The sequence below is a fragment of the Musca domestica genome, unplaced genomic scaffold (genome assembly GCF_030504385.1).
Source record: "Musca domestica strain aabys unplaced genomic scaffold, Musca_domestica.polishedcontigs.V.1.1 62, whole genome shotgun sequence".
NCBI classification, from domain to species: Eukaryota; Metazoa; Arthropoda; class Insecta; order Diptera; family Muscidae; genus Musca; species Musca domestica.
The window spans coordinates 1,182,303-1,203,562 of NW_026712369.1; the positions used below are offsets into that span (position 1 = coordinate 1,182,303).

At 34.8% G+C, this 21,260-nt stretch overlaps 2 protein-coding genes across 2 annotated transcripts; one reads left to right on the top strand and one right to left on the bottom strand.

The window, feature by feature from the left end:
• On the bottom strand, positions 1-19,504 carry LOC101891785 (uncharacterized). Its single transcript, XM_059129547.1, has 8 exons — positions 18,805-19,504; positions 4,816-5,266; positions 4,629-4,747; positions 4,411-4,565; positions 734-796; positions 556-665; positions 310-424; positions 1-240 (listed from the first exon to the last, which is right to left on the bottom strand). The coding sequence occupies exons 1-8, from the start codon at positions 19,191-19,193 to the stop codon at positions 125-127; spliced, it is 1,518 nt and encodes a 505-aa protein (XP_058985530.1). The 5' UTR covers positions 19,194-19,504; the 3' UTR covers positions 1-124.
• LOC131805850 (uncharacterized) lies at positions 7,786-18,197 on the top strand. Its single transcript, XM_059129548.1, has 2 exons — positions 7,786-8,331; positions 16,845-18,197. Exons 1-2 carry the CDS (start codon positions 8,321-8,323, stop codon positions 17,749-17,751), a joined length of 918 nt encoding a protein of 305 aa, XP_058985531.1. The 5' UTR covers positions 7,786-8,320; the 3' UTR covers positions 17,752-18,197.
• Positions 19,505-21,260: the final 1,756 nt, after the last annotated feature.

A 21,260-nucleotide genomic window follows, 5' to 3' on the forward strand; every position in this document is an offset into this window, starting at 1 on the left:
TGGTGGAGGGGATTCAAAGTTCGACCCGGCCCGACTTACAGCTTTTTTACTTATTATGGATAAAAAAGAGAAATTTATTACTGAAGAAAGTGCTATTAGTTTTCAACTTCAATATAAAATGGAATTATAATTTATAGCCAAACAAATGGAACAGCAGACGCATGGTGAAAAAATAGAAAATCTCAATGGCGCCCAAGACACTGAATCCCAGGAAAAATCCAGCCGAGCCACCGATGTTAACTGAAATAAAATTAAAAAAAAAATATTTTCAGATCTTCGTCAATATTTTTAAAACATTTCCATACGAACCCATTAAATCCGTAAATGTCAAATAAATCTCCCTTTTATAGCGCACCGTGGGCCATTCCTTTTCTGTCATTGTTGCACCATAACTGCCATAGAGTTGTTTCGAGCGGGTGTATAACTGAAAATAGGGAATACATTTTTAAGGTTCAGATAATTTTTTGAGCATTTATATGTATTTGAAATTTTCGTTCGAAATGTTCGACCAAATTATATTAAATTATTTTCAAATTGTTTAAATTTCCAACTTACCGAAACTTTGAGACTCAACACCGAACCCACGCAATTCTGCTCACAGTAGCATGGGGCCATATCCAATTTATTGCTGTTGGGTCGTTCGCGATATAATTTCAGGAAATAGGCTGTATTACGAAGAGAGATAAGATGTGTTTGAAGAACATATAATTGGGAGATTTTTTTCGGAACTTACACTCATGTTGCGGCATACATTCTCTGAGGGTTTTGTAATCACAAACGGGTTTGGGGTTTCGAACTGGAAATAGAAGAAGGAACTTATGAAAAAATCGCAATTTAAATAAGAAACCAGTAAGGAAAGTTAAAAATAGGGCGGGACCGATTATATGAGACCCTATATCACTATGCGTATTTAGTAGGGCTCCCGTAACAAAAAAGTCGATATTGGGAATTTAAGTGAAGTAGATCATACCAATAATGTCATTAAAATCATCAAAATACCGAATATCGGGATGTACCGATATATGGGAGCTATACGAAGACGTGGACCTGCACAGACAATCTCCTGTCATAGGCTGTAGCATCCATTTCGAACTTCAAATACCAAATTTGAAACAATTCGGGTGAATAATTTCGTTAAAATCATCAAAATACCGAAAATCGGGAGGTACCGTTATATTGGGGCTATACGAATACGTGGACCTGCGCAGACATTTTTCTGTCAAAAGCTGTAGTATCCAATACAAACTTCAAATACCAAATTTGAGACAATTCCGATGAATATTGTCGCTAAAATTATCAAAATACCGAATATCGGGAGGTACCGTTATAAGGGGGCTATACGAAGACGTGGATCTGCACAGACAATTTTTAGCCATAGGATGTAGTCTCCTTTACGAACTTCAGATAACAAATTTAAAACAATTCGGGCAAAAAATGACCCTAAAATCATCAAAATATCGAATATCGGAGGGTATCGTTATATGGGGGCTATAAGAAGACGTGCACCTGCACAGACAATTTTCTGTCATAGGCTGTAGTATCCGTTGCGAACTTCAAATACCAAATTTGAAACAATTCCGGTAAATAATTCCGCTAAAATCATCAAAATACCAAATATCGGGTGGTACCGTTATTTGGGGGCTATACGAAGACGTAGACCTGCACAGACAATTTTCTGTCTTAGGCTGTAGTATCCATTTCGAACTTCAAATACCAAATTTGAAAGAATTTCGGTAAATAGTGCCGCTAAAATCATCAATATAGAAAATATCGGGAGGTACCATTATATAAGGGCTATACGAAGACGTGGAACTGCACAGACAATGCTTTGTCTTAGGCTGTAGTCTCCATTACGAACTTCAAATACCAAATTTGAAACAATTCCGGTAAAAAATTCCGCTAAAATCATCAAAATACCGAATATCGGGAGGTACCCTTATATGAGGGCTATACGAAGACGTGAACCTACCTGGACAATTTTCAGCCATAGGATGTAGTATCCATTTCGAACTTCAAATACCAAATTTGAAAAAATTCTGGCAAATAATGACGCTAAAATCATCAAAATACCGAATATCTGGAGGTAACGTTATATGGGGGCTATACGTAGACGAGAACCTACATAGAAAATTTTCAGCCACAGGTTGTAGTATCCATTACGAACTTCAAATACCAAATTTAAAGGAATTCGGGGGAATAATCTAGCTAAAATCTTCAAAATACCGAATATCGGGAGGTACCGTTATAAGGGGGCTATACGAAGACATGGACGTGCACAGACAATTTTCTGCCTTAAGCTGTAGTCTCCATTACGAACTTCAAATACCAAATTTGAAACAATTCGGGTGAATAATTTCGTTAAAATCATCAAAATACCGAATATCGGGAGATACCATTATATCGGGGCTATGCGAAGATCTGGACCTGCATAGACAATTCTCTGTCTTAGGCTGTAGTATCCAATACAAACTTCAAATGCCAAATTTTAAAGAATTCCGGTGAATGATGCCGCTAAAATCATCAAAATACCGAATATCGAGATGTACCGATATATGGGGGCTATACGAAGACGTGAACCTGCACAGACAATTTTCTGTCATAGGCTGTAGTATCCATTGCGAAATCCAAATACCAAATTTGAAATAATTCCGGTGAATGATGCCGCTTAAATCATCAAAATACCAAAAATCGGGAGGTAACGTTATATGGGGGCTATACGAATACGTGGACCTGCACTGACAATTTTCTGTCTTAAACTGTAGTATCCATTACGAACATCAAATACCAAATTTGAAACAATTCCGGGAAATAATTTTCTGTCGTAGGCTGTAGTATCAAATTCGAACTTCAACTACCAAATTTGAAACAATTCCGGTAAATAGTGCCGCTAAAATCATCAAAATACCAAATATCGGGTGGTACCGTTATATGGGGGCTATACGAAGACGTGGACCTGCACAGACAATTTTCAGCCAAAGGATGTATTATCCATTTCGAACTTCAAATGCCAAATTTGAAAGAATCCCGGTGAATAATGTAGCTTAGATCATCAAAATACCGAATATCGGGAGATACCCTTATATGAGGGCTATACGAATACGTGGACCTACACAGACAATTTTCTGTCTCAGGCTGTAGTCTCCATTACGGACTTGAAATACCAAATTTGAAAGAATTCCGGTGAATGATGTCGCTAAAATCAACAAAATACCGAATATCGGGAGATACCCTTATATGAGGGCTATACGAATACGTGGACCTACACAGACAATTTTCTCTCTTAGGCTGTAGTCTCCATTACGAACTTCAAATACCAAATTTAAAACAATTCGGGTGAATAATGTCGCTAAAATCATCAAAATACCGAATATCGGGTGGTACCCTTATGTGGGGGCTATACGAAGACGTGGACCTACACGGACAATCTCCTGTCATAGGCTGTAGCATCCATTTCGAACTTCAAATACCAAATTTGAAAAAATTCCAGTGAACTATGTCGCTAAAATGATCAAAATACCGAATATCTGGAGGTACCGTTATATGAGGGCTATACGAAGACGTGGACCTGCACAGACATTTTTCTGTCTTTGGCAGTAGTATCCATTACGAACTTCAAACGCCAAATTTGAAGCAATTCATGTAAATAATGCTGCTAAAATCATCAAAATACCGAATATCGGGAGGTACCGTTATATGGGGGCTATTTCGAAGACGTGGACCTGCACAGAAAATCTCCTGTCATAGGCTGTAGCATCCATTACGAACATCAAATACCAAATTTGAAACAATTCTGGTAAACAGTTCCGCTAAAATCATCAAAATAAAGAATATCGAGAGGTACCCTTATATGGGGGCTATACGAAGACGTGGACCTACACAGACAATTTTCTGTCTTAGACTGTAGCATTCATTGCGAACTTCAAATATCAAATTTGAAAGAATTCCGGTGAATAATGTAGCTAAAATCATAAAAATACCAAATATCGGGAGGTACCATTATATGGGGGCTATACGAAGACGTGGACCTGCACAGACAATTTTCTGTCTTAGGCTGTAGTCTTCATTACGAACTTGAAATACCAAATTTGAAAGAATTCCGGTGAATGATGTCGCTAAAATCAACAAAGTACCGAATATCGGGAGGTACCGTTATATGGGGGCTATGCGAAGACGTGGACCTACACAAACAATTTTCTGTCTTAGGCTGTAGTCTCCATTACGAAATTCAAATACCAAATTTAAAACAAATCGAGTGAATAATGTCGCTAAAATCATCAAAATGCCGAATATCGGTATTAATATACCCTCCATACTATGGTGGAGGGTATAAAAAGAGAGAGAAATTAAAGAATTTCCTTTGCTCTCTCTCTCTCTTTCTTTATAGGTAGGAGTAAATTGGTCTATACTCACGTCGATTGGGATAGAAGTGTGGTATACACTTGCAAACCTTGTAGACCAAATTCAAACGGCACTCTTGTAGGCAAAGATTTTTCGTATAGACCGGAAAATGGGTGAGATTGGACTCATGGCTAAAACGGCAATTTCGCTGGCGGACACTGGCTCCTCTGGAAAAAATATCAGAAATTCAAATATTTATCTCTTCCAGAGCAGCAGACAAAAAGACTTACGTTTCGAAATTATGATCTGTGGTAATTTCCGGCGAAAAGGGTTCATAGTAAAGATTCTCCGTGGTATAGCCATAGTTATTGTCCACTTTCATGACCTCATACGAGCTGTGGGCGTAGACCTACAATAAATAAGAAAATTATACAATTTCATCTGAAGGCTTGAGGATCATAACCCAACAAAACTCACATCAATTGGCGACTGGAAACCAATGAAATTGAAATCAATATATTTATCCGGATACGAGCCGGTTTGAATTCTTCGCACATTATGTTTAATTTCATATTCATTGGGTTCTGGCATTTCACCGAACAACAAATATTTCGACGAATAACGATCATCGATGTTATTATTTGTCAAATAGCACAGACCATATTCGGTAAGAACTTGCCTCGAATGGATATATTCATCATTGTCGATGCATCGTATCCTCAACTTATCCACCGGGTTAAGGGTATGATCCACCGTTAGATTGTAGATTAATTCCATATATTTATTCGGTTTCAATTGCAGCTTATCTAGGGTACGTTCCAGGCTACTATGATTGGGGATGTCGTCGAAATTCATATATGTCGAATTGGCCAAATGTTCCAGCAGATCCCAGAGATCATCTTGATTTTTGCCGGTAATGTAATGAGATCTGAAAGGGAGGAAAAAATATTTTTAAAAAATCCACGTTCCTCTAAGGACCTTTAAAAAATATTTTTAAAAAATCCACGTTCCTCTAAGGACATTTAAAAAATATTTTTAATAAATGAAAGTTCATCTAAGGACCTCTAAAAAATATCTTTAAAAAATCCGCGTTCCTCTAAGGACCTTTAAAAAATATTTTTAAAAATCCACGTTCCTCTAAGGACCTTTAAAAAATATTTTTAAAAAATCCCCGTTCCCTTGAGAAGCACCAAAAAATATTTTTAAAAAATCCACGTTCCCTTGAGAAGCACCAAAAAATATTTTTAAAAAATCCACGTTCCCTTGAGAAGCTCCAAAAAATATTTTTAAAAAATCCTCGTTCCCTTGAGAAGCTCCAAAAAATATTTTTAAAAAATCCACGTTCCCTTGAGAAGCTCCAAAAAATATTTTTAAAAAATCCACGTTCCCTTGAGAAGCTCCAAAAAATATTTTTAAAAAATCCACCTTCCTTTGAGGATCTTTAAAAAATAATTTTAAAAAAATCCACGTTCCCTTGAGAAGCTCCAAAAAATATTTTTTAAAAAATCCACGTTCCCTTGAGAAGCTCCAAAAAATATTTTTAAAAAATCCACGTTCCCTTGAGAAGCTCCAAAAAATATTTTTAAAAAATCCACCTTCCTTTGAGGATCTTTAAAAAATAATTTTAAAAAAATCCAAGTTCCTCTAAGGATCTTTAAAATTTTTTTTTAAAAAATCCACGTTCCTCTAAGGACCTTTGAAAAATATTTTTAAAAAGTCCACGTTCCTCTAAGGACCTTTAAAAAATATTTTTAAAAAATCCACGTTCCTTTGAGGACCTTTAAAAAATATTTTTAAAAAATCCACGTTCCTTTGAGGACCTTTAAAAAATATTTTTAAAAAGTCCACGTTCCTCTAAGGACCTTTAAAAAATATTTTTAAAAAATCCACGTTCCTCTAAGGACCTTAAAAAAATATTTTTAAAAAATCCACATTCCTTTAAGGACCTTAAACAAATATTTTTAAAAACTCCACATTCCTTTAAGGACCTTAAAAAATATTTTTAAAAACTCCACGTTCCTCTAAGGACCTTTAAAAAATATTTTTAAAAAATCCACGTTATTCAAAGGACCTTTAAAAAATATTTTTAAAAAATCCACGTTCCTCTAAGGACCTTTAAAAAATATTTTTAAAAAATCCACGTTCCTCTAAGGACCTTTAAAAAATATTTTTAAAAAATCCACGTTCCTCTAAGGACCTTTAAAAAATATTTTTAAAAAATCCACGTTCCCTTGAGAAGCTCCAAAAAATCTTTTTAAAAAATCCACGTTCCCTTGAGAAGCTCCAAAAAATCTTTTTAAAAAATCCACGTTCCCTTGAGAAGCTCCAAAAAATATTTTTAAAAAATCCACGTTCCCTTGAGAAGCTCCAAAAAATCTTTTTAAAAAATCCACGTTCCCTTGAGAAGCTCCAAAAAATATTTTTAAAAAATCCACGTTCCCTTGAGAAGCTCCAAAAAATCTTTTTAAAAAATCCACGTTCCTCTAAGGACCTTTAAAAAATATTTTTTAAAAAATCCACGTTTCTCTAAGGACATTTAAAAAATATTTTTAAAAAAATCCACGTTCCTTTGAGGACCTTTAAAAAATATTTTTAAAAAAATCCACGTGCCTCTATGGACCTTTAAAAAATATTTTTAAAAAAATCCACGTGCCTCTAAGGACCTTTAAAAAATATTTTTAAAAAAATCCACGTGCCTCTAAGGACCTTTAAAAAATATTTTTAAAAAATCCACGTGCCTCTAAGGACCTTTAAAAAATATTTTTAAAAAATCCACGTTTCTCTAAGGACATTTAAAAAATATTTTTAAAAAAATCCAGGTTCCTTTGAGGACCTTTAAAAAATATTTTTAAAAAAATCCACGTTCCTCTAAGGACCTTTGAAAAATATTTTTAAAAAATCCACGTTCCTTTGAGGACCTTTAAAAAATAGTTTTAAAAAATCCACGTTCCTCTAAGGACCTTTAAAAAATATTTTTAAAAAATCCACATTCCTCTAAGGAGCTTTAAAAAATATTTTTAAAAAATCCACGTTCCTTTGAGGACCTTTAAAAAATATTTTTAAAAAACCACGTTCCTTTGAGGGCCTTTAAAAAATATTTTTAAAAATGTACGTTCCTCTGAGGGCCTTTAAAAAATATTTTTAAAAAATCCACGTTCCTCTGAAGTCCTTTGAGAAGCTCCACAAAATATTTTTAAAAAATCCACGTTCCCTGGAGAAGCTCCAAAAAATATTTTTAAAAAATCCACGTTATCTTGAAAAGCTCCAAAAAATATTTTTAAAAAAATCCACGTTCATTTGAGAAGCTTCAAAAAATATTTTTAAAAAATCCACGTTATCTTGAGAAGCTCCAAAATATATTTTTAAAAAAATCCACGTTCATTTGAGAAGCTTCTAAAAATATTTTTAAAAAATCCACGTTCCCTTGAGAAGCTCTGTTGAACCGCGTTCAACAACGTAGTATTAAGTATAATGAACTCCAAGCAAATCGTTTAAATATCTTGAATTATAATTGCATTTAAAATAGCTTAAGTATAAATCACATTGAATTCAAATCTAAACGTAAGATAACCGTCAAAATATGGCAACCTTAAAACCCTTTAAGTTTTCACTCAATGGTTCAGGCTACCATTTCTTGTATTCAATACCTTTTGTTACATATTTATAAAATGTCTGATGCACAATCTGCACAGCCATTTTTCTATTACTTGGATTAAAGCAGTCAAACCGTTCAGAACAAGAATAAAATTCTATTTGCTCCACCGCTTAAAAAATCAATTGCTTTTTCTTTTCTAAATATCAATTACAATCACAAGAGTTACCACCGCAAATATTTACACCGCTACAGTCCATTCTCCACGGCCAACTCCCGCGATTGTACATGGTCCTTCGAGCCTCTAAGGAATTGGAAAGTTTTTTAAATTATCCGGATTACGTCCACCGCTTTACTCGAAGATTTCCTGGAGAAGAAGTTCATTAAGACATGGATAAAGGGTATGTAAATTGTTATTAATTTGTGAGCACATAGGGTTTTGTTTCTTGTTGATGTTTGAATTCACACAAAAAAGTGAGTTTGAACTATTGTTACAATTTATAACCACAAATGTCCAAGTCGCTGAAGTCAACTTTCTTTTTGTAAAGATACAAGTTGGCCCGCAAAAAAAATACATCCGCAAATACAATTGAAAGAGCAAACCAAATAATTTCAGTTTGCTTATCCGCTTAAATTACGCAACATATATTGCATCCACTTGTATATAACAAAATACTCTTCATAATTTTATTGCTGCCCAGTGGATCATTTCACAACAGGAGTTGTTCTTGTAGTCTTTTTTTCATTTATTCATCTACGGCTTTTCGCTATTACTGTCTCTTTATCGAGCTCTGAAAACAGACTCAATAGCAGCAGCATCTAATTCCTCTAATTTGCTTTAAAATATTCGCTTCGTCATTACATTACGGATAACAGCACCTTTGCACATAAAAAGAAAAAAGTGAAAGACAATAAACAACAGCCAACAACATATTGGGTTGTTGGAGGAATTGAAACGCATTAATCTTTAATTAGGCAACTGCTCTATCTGTAGGTAAAAAAAACTCATACTCTTAATCATCAAAAATAAAAATTGGTACGGCGACTGTTAGAAGTACCAAACGACATACTCTCTTCCTTTAAGAGCAGCAAACACAAACAGAGTCGCTGAGAACTTAACAGTGTTAAGTACGCCAGACTCATTTTTGGTTGCCATTAACATCAAACGGCGCAGTCGCTGTTAAAGGAGACCGCATACATACATTTCTCTTCTGTCGACTAAACACCATACCCAACAGCGCTGTCGCTAAGTAAGCCTCAGTCATTGCTCTCCATACATTCATCAGATTGGATATCACATTGTTGTTATTCCTTAGCAGAGGAATAAAACTAAACGCATTGATCTCATATCAGTGAGCGCACATGTTATCCCATCAGCTGCAGTAACCACATGCGTACTCATTTTTTACAACAACAATTTCATATTTGTAGTATCATTAAGCTCTTGTAAAGCCAGCAGAATTTCTTCTTGAACCACATGGTCAGTGTGGGTTGCAAAAGAGGTTGAACAATAATTAAAATATTATTTGACAAGTGATAGTCGTTTAGTGTCGGCAAGAAAGAATTTATTTTATTAAATTAGAATTAATAAAGAATGCTGGTACGTCAAACAAAATTTATAAAGCTAATATGGACATAAAGAAGGAACAAATCATTATATTGGAATACACAATAATGCCGTCAAAAAAAATCTATGGAAAGAAGTGAAACCTAAGCAATCACAGAGGTGAATAAAACCAAACGGAAACAAATCTAAAGTGGAAACATTAACACTGCAACACATTGACACAAAAAGTAAGGTAATTTTGTTTTATTTTACAAAATAAAATATTAAAACACCTCAAAACAAAAGACATATCTATTTCTTCACCCAAAAAAAAAAAAAAAAAAAAAAAAAAAAAAAAAAACAAATATCATTTAGAACACGAATCAAGCATAAAATAAGCATAACAACAACTCAAAATTTACAACAACCAACCAGATTCCCTAGTGCGAAAGAAACGGTGCAAAGTATAGCAAAAAGAAAAGAGGAAAGAGATGACAGTTGGTTAATTTGATGTTTACATTCTCATGCACTATTTATGAAGTATAACAGGTAAGGTAGGAGCATTTGAAGTTACCTTTCATTTACGTTTGACATTAACTTACAGTAACAACGACGTTACTACGTTTATTTATATGCAAACAAATATTATTACCAGTTGTCTGTTAGTAACAACGCTCTACCAACATTAAAGCTCTCTGACATACTTTGCCTTTACCTTTTGAAAACGAATAAAGATTTGGTGCATTATATCTCCACACTAGTTCTAAATATTGATCGATTTGTTACATAGCTGGGTTTGTTTACCTATATAAAAAACCTTAATTTGTAAATCAAGTAAAAACGTCATCTGTATTGCAATATATTGCAAAGCTTCAACAGACAGAATCTCATAAAGTCAACATATTTCTGACTTATAGCGTTGCTCAAGGAATCTAAACAGAAATATTATAACTTAACTTCTTAAAATAGAGGTCAAAAAGTAAACAACAATCATAATAATTAGCACACTAGCATTGCAAGATACCAAAATATATCACTTAACCCTTCATTCTTGCCATTTTGAAAAATTTGTTTGGGTTAACGTCAATTGAATAAATATTGGAACAGTTTTGGAAAAGCTGTTTTTGATTTAGTTCGAGCGTTGTGCTAGAGTAAGTTCGATAAATCAAAGTTGTCTGCATACAAAAAAAAAAAAAAAAAAAAAAAAAAAAAAAAAAAAAAAAAACACATCGCTTCAAACAAGCTTTCAATCCCTTCATTAAATCATTAAACCAGGAGTTATGCAAGAAAAATTATCTAAAATACAATTTGGCTTAAACATTGTTGATTGATTTAAAACGCTTTCCATTTTCAAACAATTAAAAATTTAGGCGAGAATTTATGTGTCTAAACTTATATTGAAATCATACTCGTTCCGGTTTCAAACGAAGAGCGATCACGAAGGAAGAACATATCTAAAAGAAAAATTCTTCTTGTGTGGCTGTATTACTGTTGACCACAAGAGTTACTATTTTTTCAACGCATGCGCAGTTTGACCATTCTCTGAAATTGAACGATTGGGAAATAAAATTAGAAAGATATACGAATATAAACAAGGTAAACTGAAAAATAAGTTTATTTTCCATTCAGAATATTACCAATCATTTTAAATTATCGAGAATTTGTATCTCTATTTACAACTTGATACACAAATTCAGAGCAAAGTCTACATTTGTCCATAAGCAAACTTCTGGGTGCAACTAATATAGTTCGATGTTTCTCTGTAATTTTCTAGAGTTTTCTGAATCGGTGATTTTCTAATAGCAAGGTTGTTACAAGCGAACCATTATTCATTTTTCTCATTGCGTTAAACTTCGACAAAATTTTCACGATATTTGCTTAGACTGTAACTACGGCAAACATCAGTTGACGATTACGAGGTTTAAATCCCTCATTTATTTTCTCAAGCTTAACGTTGCAGATTGTTCAGTTTTAAATATTCAACAAAGAATATTTTTATATCGTTGAAAAATCTTCAATTTATTGAGTAAAATCCTTTTGAGAATTATAGTTGCCAGATTTTTTTGTTTCGAAAATCATTATGACCTCTCCCAATATGGGTAATGCGGGTGACCTCGCTCCTCAGAAATTTATATTTTTCTCAGACCAAGTGGTCACATTCTGTGCTGATTTTGCTCAAATACCCGTTCAGGACCACACTGCCTCTAGCCTTCAGGTTGAACTTGATGACTTAGAAAGACGGTGGCGTCAACTTGTTCAGATATATGAAAATGAAATGACTTCTTCCGATCCCACCGTAACTAAAGATGCTAGAGGGGAAATACATGGTAAATTTACCGAGTGCTGCCGATCTTACAAAGAATGTAAATCCTCAATTCTAGATTTAATTCAAATCGAGAACCAAAAATTCCTGAATTCCGAACCGATATCAAAAGAAGAAAATGTTTCCCACACTGATAGAGTTTTTTCATTGAAACTACCGCCTTGTGACACTGAATTCTTCAGTGGTGGCTACGATAAGTGGCCAAGTTTCAGGGATATGTTTTCCGCCGTTTATATAAACCATACCAAATTGTCACCTGCGCAAAAATTGTTTCACTTGCGGGCAAAAACAAAAGGGGAAGCAAGTATGATTGTAAAAAGATTTTCCTTAACGGATAACAATTTCGAACTGGCATGGAATGCTTTGCGTCAACGCTTTGAAAATAAGCGTATTCTGATCAATCATCAATTGCGAAAAATATTTCAAATTGAACATGTGTCGGTAGAGAAAGAGAAATCCCTAAGAAATCTTCAGTATACAATTAATAATTGTTTATCTGTACTGCGTACTTATAATATATCCGTGATATCTTGGGATCCAATCTTAGTATATTGGGTCTCATCCAAATTACCTGAAGATACCTTAACCGCATGGGAAAGTTCTCTGTCAAACAATAAAGAAATGCCTTCATGGGACCAATTAGATGAGTTTATCACCAAACGTTTAAATATGATTGAATCGGTTTCTGATATACGAAAACCGCATTCATCCACGTCTCAGAAAGTTTCCGCATACAATACTTCTACGGAAGGTTCTCCGAAAGCATGTAAAGTATGCAAACAAAACCACCCTTTAAGAAATTGTTCAAAATTCCGATCATGGCCTCTTTCAGACAAAAGGAAATTTGTGTTCGATAATAAAATTTGTGAAAATTGTCTTTCCTATGGTCATATTGCCAAAAAATGCAAAAGTGAACATCGCTGTCAATCATGTCGGCAATCTCACCACACCTTATTACACCCTGATGAAAGCAACAAGAAGATAATTGTTTCAAATGTCTCCAATCAAAATTGGCAAAAGCCAAAATCAGCCTCCGCTTACCTTGTTGAAACATTTGAAGATGAAAAACCGACCACTTCTGAAGCTGCCTCCTCCGCTTATAATGAAATGTCCTATGTTGAATCCCATTTCTCACAATCTGGAGAAAGAACCGTTTTGCCAACTGCATTAATTGATCTAGAACACCAAGGCTTTTTGTTTACAATTCGGGCATTTATTGATCAAGGGTCACAAGAAACATTCATTTCTAGTCGAATAATAAATCGGTTTGACATTCCGACTAAGAAATCATTCACAAAGATTTCAGGTCTTGGCGGAACTCTTCTTGAAAATTCGTCAAAAAGTTGTCAAGTAACTCTAAAGTCCAGAAAGTCAGACTTTAAGATAGCTACTTCCGCAATTGTTGTTTCGAATCTAAATCATTTAATGCCAGCCTCCCCTACCGTAATATCCGACTTCACAACTTTAAAGAGATTAGAGTTGGCTGATCCCAAATTTTTCAAACCAGCTCCCATCGACATGCTTATTGGTAGTGACATATTGCCGAGCATTATAAAACCAGGATTAAAGAAAAATATTTCTGGAAATCTGTTGGCACAATGTACCGAATTCGGATGGATAGTCAGTGGGAAACCAAATTGCCAGCTTATTGCTTCATTTGCCTCCTGGACGGCCACATATGATCCACTGAGTGAGGAGCTAAGAAAATTCTGGGAAATAGAAAATATTTCCAACGAAAAAACTTTGTCAGCATCTGATATCTGGTGCGAGGAATTTTATAAAAGAACTGTTCAACGAAGATCAGATGGTAGATATGTGGTAAGGTTACCATTCAAACAGGACTTACCATCGGACAAATATCTCGGTTCTTCTAGATCTGCCGCTATGGGTCAATACCTAAGGATAGAGAAGACGCTAGAAAAGAATCCAGATCTAGCAGGAGAATACAATAAAGTACTTTCTGAATATGTTACTTTGGGTCATATGGAGTTAACCACAAAATTTGAGATTTCTGAAAATCTCCATTTTCGTTCATACTACTTGCCACATCATGCTGTCGTAAAGCCCGATAGAACTTCAACGAAAGTAAGAGTCGTATTTAACGCATCTAAAAGAACAGACAACGGGGTTTCACTAAATGACATACTTTATACTGGTCCCACACTACAAAATGAACTCACTAACGTTGTTTTACGCTGGAGATTCTTCAAATATGTTTTCAATGGCGACATACAAAAAATGTACCGCCAAATATTTGTGCATGAGAAAGATCAACAATTTCAACGAATTCTGTTTCGGTCTTCTCCGTTAGAAAAAGTTGAAGACTACTGTTTAAAAACTGTTACTTTTGGGGTAAATTGTGCACCATACCTGGCGATACGAACTTTGCTCCAACTTAGCGATGACAATAAACACTCACATCCAACGGCATCGAACATTCTCAAGAGTCAGATTTACGTGGATGACATACTATCGGGAGCACATTCGTTAACTGAAGCAAAGTCCTATCTGCATGAGGTAATTGACTTGTTAAAATCCGCTGGATTTCCTTTGAAGAAAATTACGTCAAACCATCCTCAAATACTCCTGAATCTTCCCCCGGAGGATCTTCTTAGCGAAGATTTCTTACGATTAGAAGATGTCAGTGAAACAAAAACTTTGGGTATTCAATGGAATGCCAAATATGATTATTTCTTCTATAAGGTGACACATTTCGATTTACCCACTGTTGCCATAACAAAACGTAAAGTTTTGTCAATCGTTGCAAAATTGTTCGATCCTGCTGGTTGGTTAACACCCATAATTGTAGTCGCGAAAGTTTTAATGCAACAACTTTGGATTGATGGGACTAATTGGGATGAAGAAGTAACAACACATTCCTTCGAAAAGTGGAATGCCTTTATTTCCAAATTTGCGGACATCGAGAATATTAAAATTCCTCGTTGGGTACATTTTTCATCCGAGACTGAAATTCAAATTCACGGTTTTTGTGATGCCTCAGAGAAGGCATATTGTGCATGTTTGTATATACGTGTTAAATCCTCAAAAAATATTACTTATACCAATCTTCTTGTTTCCAAGAGCAAAGTAGCTCCATTAAAAACTGTGAGCCTACCGAGGTTAGAATTATGTGGAGCAGCGATGTTATCCAAACTTTTAAAATCTGTTTGTCAAAATTTGGAGCTTTCCTCTCCCGAAATATTCTTGTGGACTGACTCAACAATCACCCTATCGTGGATTAGCAAACCGCCTTTTTACTGGAAGACCTTTGTGGCCAATAAAGTGTCTGAAATTCTCGATAATGTGGGAAATGCAAACTGGAGACATGTTGCATCCGCTGATAATCCTGCGGATCTTGGCACTCGAGGCTGTACAGCTGAAGAACTTCAAGCATGTAGTCTTTGGTGGAATGGACCACATTGGTTAGCAAAGGAACCACAACACTGGCCAAAACCCGCCTCTCTCAAAGAACCAGAACTTGAAAAGAAGGTATTTGCCATGCACGCCCAAGTTGTTGAAGATGATCTCCTAGAAGATTTCTCATCACTCAACCGAGTCCTACGAGTCTTTGCTTATGCATTTCGCTTCATAAATGGGTGTCGCCGAAATAACCCATCTGGATTGCGGAAAAACATTTTACTTGCACATGAAATATCCTTCGTCAAATACTACCTCATACGATTGGCACAAAGGATACATTACCCATGGGAATATCAGGCACTCGTCTCAAACCAACCAATACCAACTAAGAGCAGACTATTAACCTTGAATCCTACTCTAGATGAAAATATGTTACTGAGAGTAAATGGTCGCTTGGCCAATTCTGATGCACGGTACAATGAACGACATCCGATTATCCTCCCGGAAAAGTCAAGATTTTGCAAGTTGCTGATTGAATTCACACACACTTTGCTACTTCATGCTGAACATCAGCTAATGATACGGGCAATTCGACAAGAGTTTTATATAATCCGATTGAAAAGTGCCGTTCGTTCATGCATTCATAATTGTCGAACATGTACCATCTACAAACATCACATTCAAAACCAAATTATGGCCGCCTTACCCCTTGAGCGTTGTACTTTTTCCCTCCCCTTTACCAATACAGGTCTTGATTTTGCCGGTCCTTTCGACCTCAAAACCTCACGCCTTCGAAATGCAAGACTGCACAAAGGCTATGCCGCAATTTTTGTCTGCCTGTCGACACGAGCAATTCATTTAGAAGTCTGCTCCGATTTGTCTGCTGAAGCCTTTTTGGCAACATTCAGTCGATTTGTTGGCCGACGAGGCCTTCCTAAACAAATATTTTCAGACAATGGAACCAACTTTGTTGGTGCCAGTCGTTCGTTAGCTAAAGACTATAAGACTTTTCTACGCTCCGCTGAAGAACATTTAGTCTCAAAATACAACATCCATGGTTTCACTTGGCACTTTATACCGCCTCACGCCCCACATATGGGTGGCTTATGGGAAGCTGCCGTTAAAAGTATGAAAGCCCATTTAAAGAAGGTAGCGGGAAAACTGAAATATACATATGAAGAGTTTTCCACATTACTAATCAGAATTGAGAGTATTCTAAATTCTCGACCATTGTCACCGTTGAATGAAGAGCCTAGCGAGTTAGTACCGCTGACTCCTGGCCACCTACTTAGAGGAGCTCCTCTTATTGCGACTCCTGAACCATCCTCTGATAATTTATCTCTGATGAATCGATGGCAACGATTAAAAACTCTCCAATCACACTTTGCCAAACGCTGGAAGAACGAGTATATAACAAATCTTCAACGTAGATACAAATGGAAACGAACGCAACGAGATCTTGCCCCAGATAATTTCGTCGTCATCAAAGAAGATAATCTTCCCCCGACGGAATGGCGACTTGGACGCGTGGTTAGAGTGTTTGCCGGAAAAGATTCAAGGGTTCGTGTAGCAGAAATTCGCACGCAAAACGGGATCATAGTACGCCCACTTGTAAAATTATGCATTCTCCCCAATTGTTAACTTTTCCCCCTTGCTCACAAATTTAATAACCTTTTACATTTCAGTAACGTTTCTAGCTTGCCCAAATGCCGTATCTGCCACGAGAGGCACTTTATAAAATCATGCCTTACTTTCCAAAATATGAGCGTTACAAAACGTCGACATGAGGCACGTCAAAAAGGTTTTTGCTTCAATTGTCTGTGTACGGCTCATACCCGCGAATGGTGCCCAAGCCGTAAAACTTGCATGGTATGTCATAAGGGTCATCATACCTTGCTACACATCGATGCTAAACCCAACAATCATTCCTCCTCCAAATCGACCCCAAAAAACCGCTCATCATCACGAAGTTGCAGCCTTGAACCTCCAACCGCCAAAAACCAACAAAGTCGTCCAGCGAAACAACAAAACCGTCCATCAGCCCACACATCAAAACGATCTACTTCAACATCAACGCAACGCCGTCACTCCAACGTTAGTGACAGACTAAGTTCTCGAACCAAATCGCATGTGTTTTTACCCACAGCTCTTGCAAAGGTGATTACTGTAGAAGGTTGCGACAAAGTCCGATTGCTGATGAACTCAGGATCAACGCAAACTGCAATTTCAACCAAATTGGTGGAGCGACTTCAGTTACCACTTACACAGAGGGCTGGAAAGACCTTTACTGCCATAAACTTGCAATCTTTCCATGACGAGTCCGTTAAAATACACATCACTGGCGAAGTCCAAAATCCATTGCACATTAGCACCCCGGAATCGACGAAAGATAAAAAGCACCTATCAATATACAACCACCTAACGGATCTGGCAGATCCACATTTCTTTAACCCTATCAATATAGAAATCATGATAGCAAACGATCAAATTCCAAAAATTCTAAGAGCCGGCCTAATTCAAACCACAACCAACATGCCAATTGCCCAAAGTTCAGCCTTCGGTTGGATCATATCCGGAAGCTGCCAAGTTTGAAGTTGCAGTCCAGCAAAAGGGGGCGGTATGTTGAACCGCGTTCAACAACGTAGTATTAAGTATAATGAACTCCAAGCAAATCGTTTAAATATCTTGAATTATAATTGCATTTAAAATAGCTTAAGTATAAATCACATTGAATTCAAATCTAAACGTAAGATAACCGTCAAAATATGGCAACCTTAAAATCCTTTAAGTTTTCACTCAATGGTTCAGGCTACCATTTCTTGTATTCAATACCTTTTGTTACATATTTATAAAATGTCTGATGCACAATCTGCACAGCCATTTTTCTATTACTTGGATTAAAGCAGTCAAACCGTTCAGAACAAGAATAAAATTCTATTTGCTCCACCGCTTAAAAAATCAATTGCTTTTTCTTTTCTAAATATCAATTACAATCACAAGAGTTACCACCGCAAATATTTACACCGCTACAGTCCATTCTCCACGGCCAACTCCCGCGATTGTACAAGCTCCAAAAAATATTTTTAAATAATCCACGTTCCCTTGAGAAGCTCCAAAAAATATTTTTATCCACACTCCTTTAATAGCATTCAAAAGATATTTTTAAAAAATCCGGGAACCATTTATGAGCTTCAAAAAATATTTTAAAAAATACACGTTCCTTTGAGGACCTTTAAAAAATATTTTAAAAAATCCACGTTCCTTTGAAAAATATTTTAAAAAATCCACGTTCCTTTGAAAAATATTTTTAAAAAACCCACGTTCCTTTGAGGGCCTTTAAAAAATATTTTTAAAAATGTACGTTCCTCTGAGGGCCTTTAAAAAATATTTTAAAAAAATCCACGTTCCTCTGAGGTCCTTTAAAAAATATTTTTAAAAAACCCACGTTCCTTTGAGGGCCTTTAAAAAATATTTTTAAAAATGTACGTTCCTCTGAGGGCCTTTAAAAAATATTTTTAAAAAATCCACGTTCCTCTGAAGTCCTTTAAAAAATATTTTTAAAAAATCCACGTTCGTTTGAGGATCTTTAAAAAATATTTTTAAAGAATCCACGTCCTTGGCATAAATTATATTTTCGATACTCACTGACAATATGCATTAAACAGCTCCCGATCTAAACGCTCCATCGGACATATGGTCAAGCTCGGCAACGATGTATTCCAGCTGAAATAGTCACGTTCAATGCCCATGTAGGCATTTTTAGTCAAGAACCTATCAATCGATTGCATGGCAATATAAATCGAGGCATAATGCGATATGGCAATGAGAATAAACCAGAAAATCCTTTCGAGCCATGTCAGGCCATTCTTAACCAAATACACATAACAATGGTTACAGCAAGTGGCCAAATATAGCTTAAAATAATCAAAGCCATCTACGATGAGACTGCATGCAGTTATCCTGCGAGAATTCTTTTTCCCTTGGTCCGTCCAGGCTTCTCCTCCTCCAGCTGGGGGTTTTGGTGGGCTGCTCATTTTATTCGAAAAGAATTCTTGAAAATAGATTCAATTTGTTACGACTTTAAAGTGCTACTGTGGTCTTCGTTTGAAATGAGGGTCCTTTTGTTTGCAAGACAAACAAGTCTGTGCATGTTTGAGTAGTTTTTAATTAATTCGACATCGTTGTTACACTTGAAATGCATTATATCCTTTTTAGTTATGAAAACAAACGATTTTGACTGACATGCAATTTTATGCGTTTTAGAGAAGCAGAGATGGGAGTACAAATAAGTTTGAACACAAATTATTAAAAAATCGAATTTCTTTTTTTTTAATCCAAAACAATTTTTTTTAATCCAAACTCCATTTAGGATCTTTAACAAATATGTTTTTTTTTTAAATCCACGTTCTTTGGAGGACCTTTCAAAACATTTTTTTTTAAATCAACGTTTTTTTAAGGACGTTTAAAGATTATTTTTAAAAATCCTCGTTCCTTTGAGGACCTTTAAAAAATATTTTTAAAAATCCTCGTTCCTTTGAGGACCTTTAAAAAATATTTTTAAAAAATCCACGTTCCTTTGTTGGTCTTCAAAAAATATTTTTAAAAAATCCACGTTCCTTTGTTGGTCTTCAAAAAATATTTTTAAAAAATCCACGTTCCTTTGTTGGTTTTCAAAAAATATTTTTAAAAAATCCACGTTCCTTTGTTGGTCTTCAAAAAATATTTTTAAAAAATCCACATTCCTTTGTTGGTCTTCAAAAAATATTTTTAAAAAATCCACGTTCCTTTGAGGACCTTTAAAGAATATTTTTAAAAAGATCCACGTTCCTTTTAGGGCCTTTAAAAAATATTTTTAAAAAATCCACGTTCCTCTTATGGCCTTTAAAAAATATTTTTAAAAAATCCACGTTCCTTTCAAGGCCTTCAAAAAATATTTTTAAAAAATCCTCATTCCTTTGTTGGTCTTCAAAAAATATTTTTAAAAAATCCACATTCCTTTGTCGGTCTTCAAAAAATATTTTTAAAAAATCCACGTTCCTTTGAGGACCTTTAAAGAATATTTTTAAAAAGATCCACGTTCCTTTTAGGGCCTTTAAAAAATATTTTTAAAAAATCCACGTTCCTTTCATGGCCTTCAAAAAATATTTTTAAAAAATCCAAATTTCTTTGACGACCTTTAAAAAATCCATTATTCTTTCAGGGCCTTAGTAAAATATTTAAAAAAATCACTTTACTTTTATGGCCTTCCAAAAATATTTTTTAAAAAATCCACGTTCCTTTTATGGCCTTTAAAATATATTTTTAAAATATCGACGTTCCTCTTATGGCCTTTAAAAAATATTTTTAAAAAATCCACGTTCCTTTTATGGCCTTTAAAAAATATTTTTAAAAAATCCACGTTCCTCTTATGGCCTTTAAAAAATATTTTTAAAATATCAACGTTCCTCTTATGGCCTTTAAAAAATATTTTTAAAAAATCCACGTCCCTTTTATGGTCTTTAAAAAAATATTTTTAAAAAATCCACGTTCCTCTTATGGCCTTTAAAAAATATTTTTAAAATATCAACGTTCCTCTTATGGCCTTTAAAAAATATTTTTAAAAAATCCACGTTCCTCTTATGGCCTTTAAAAAATATTTTTAAAAAATCCACGTCCCTTTTATGGTCTTTAAAAAAATATTTTTAATAAATCCACGTTCTTTTTAAAGCTTTAAAAAATAATTTTAAAAAATCCACGTTCCTTTGACGAATTTAAAAAAAAAATAAATAAATCCACATTCCTTTTAAAGCTTTAAAAAATATTTTTAAAAAATCTACGTTCCTTTGACGAATTTAAAAAGAATATTTTTAAAAAATCCACGTTCCTTTGAGGACCTTTAAAAAATATTTTTAAAAAATCCACGTTCCTTTGAGGAGCTTTAAAAAATATTTTTAAAAAATCCACGTTCCTTTGAGGAGCTTTAAAAAATATTTTTAAAAAATCCACGTTCCTTTGAGGAGCTTTAAAAAATATTTTTAAAAAATCCACGTTCCTTTGAGGAGCTTTAAAAAATATTTTTAAAAAATCCACGTTCCTTTGAGGAGCTTTAAAAAATATTTTTA

Bases quoted from the DNA above. Each gene is read 5' to 3' on its own strand.
- LOC101891785 (XM_059129547.1), bottom strand. From the start codon at position 19,193: ATGAGCAGCCCACCAAAACCCCCAGCTGGAGGAGGAGAAGCCTGGACG. The intron at 666-733 runs GTAAGTTCCGAA...TTCGTAATACAG, and splicing joins ATGTATGCCGCAACATGAGT to CCTATTTCCTGAAATTATAT. The intron at 425-555 runs GTAAGTTGGAAA...CCCTATTTTCAG, and splicing joins TGTTGAGTCTCAAAGTTTCG to TTATACACCCGCTCGAAACA.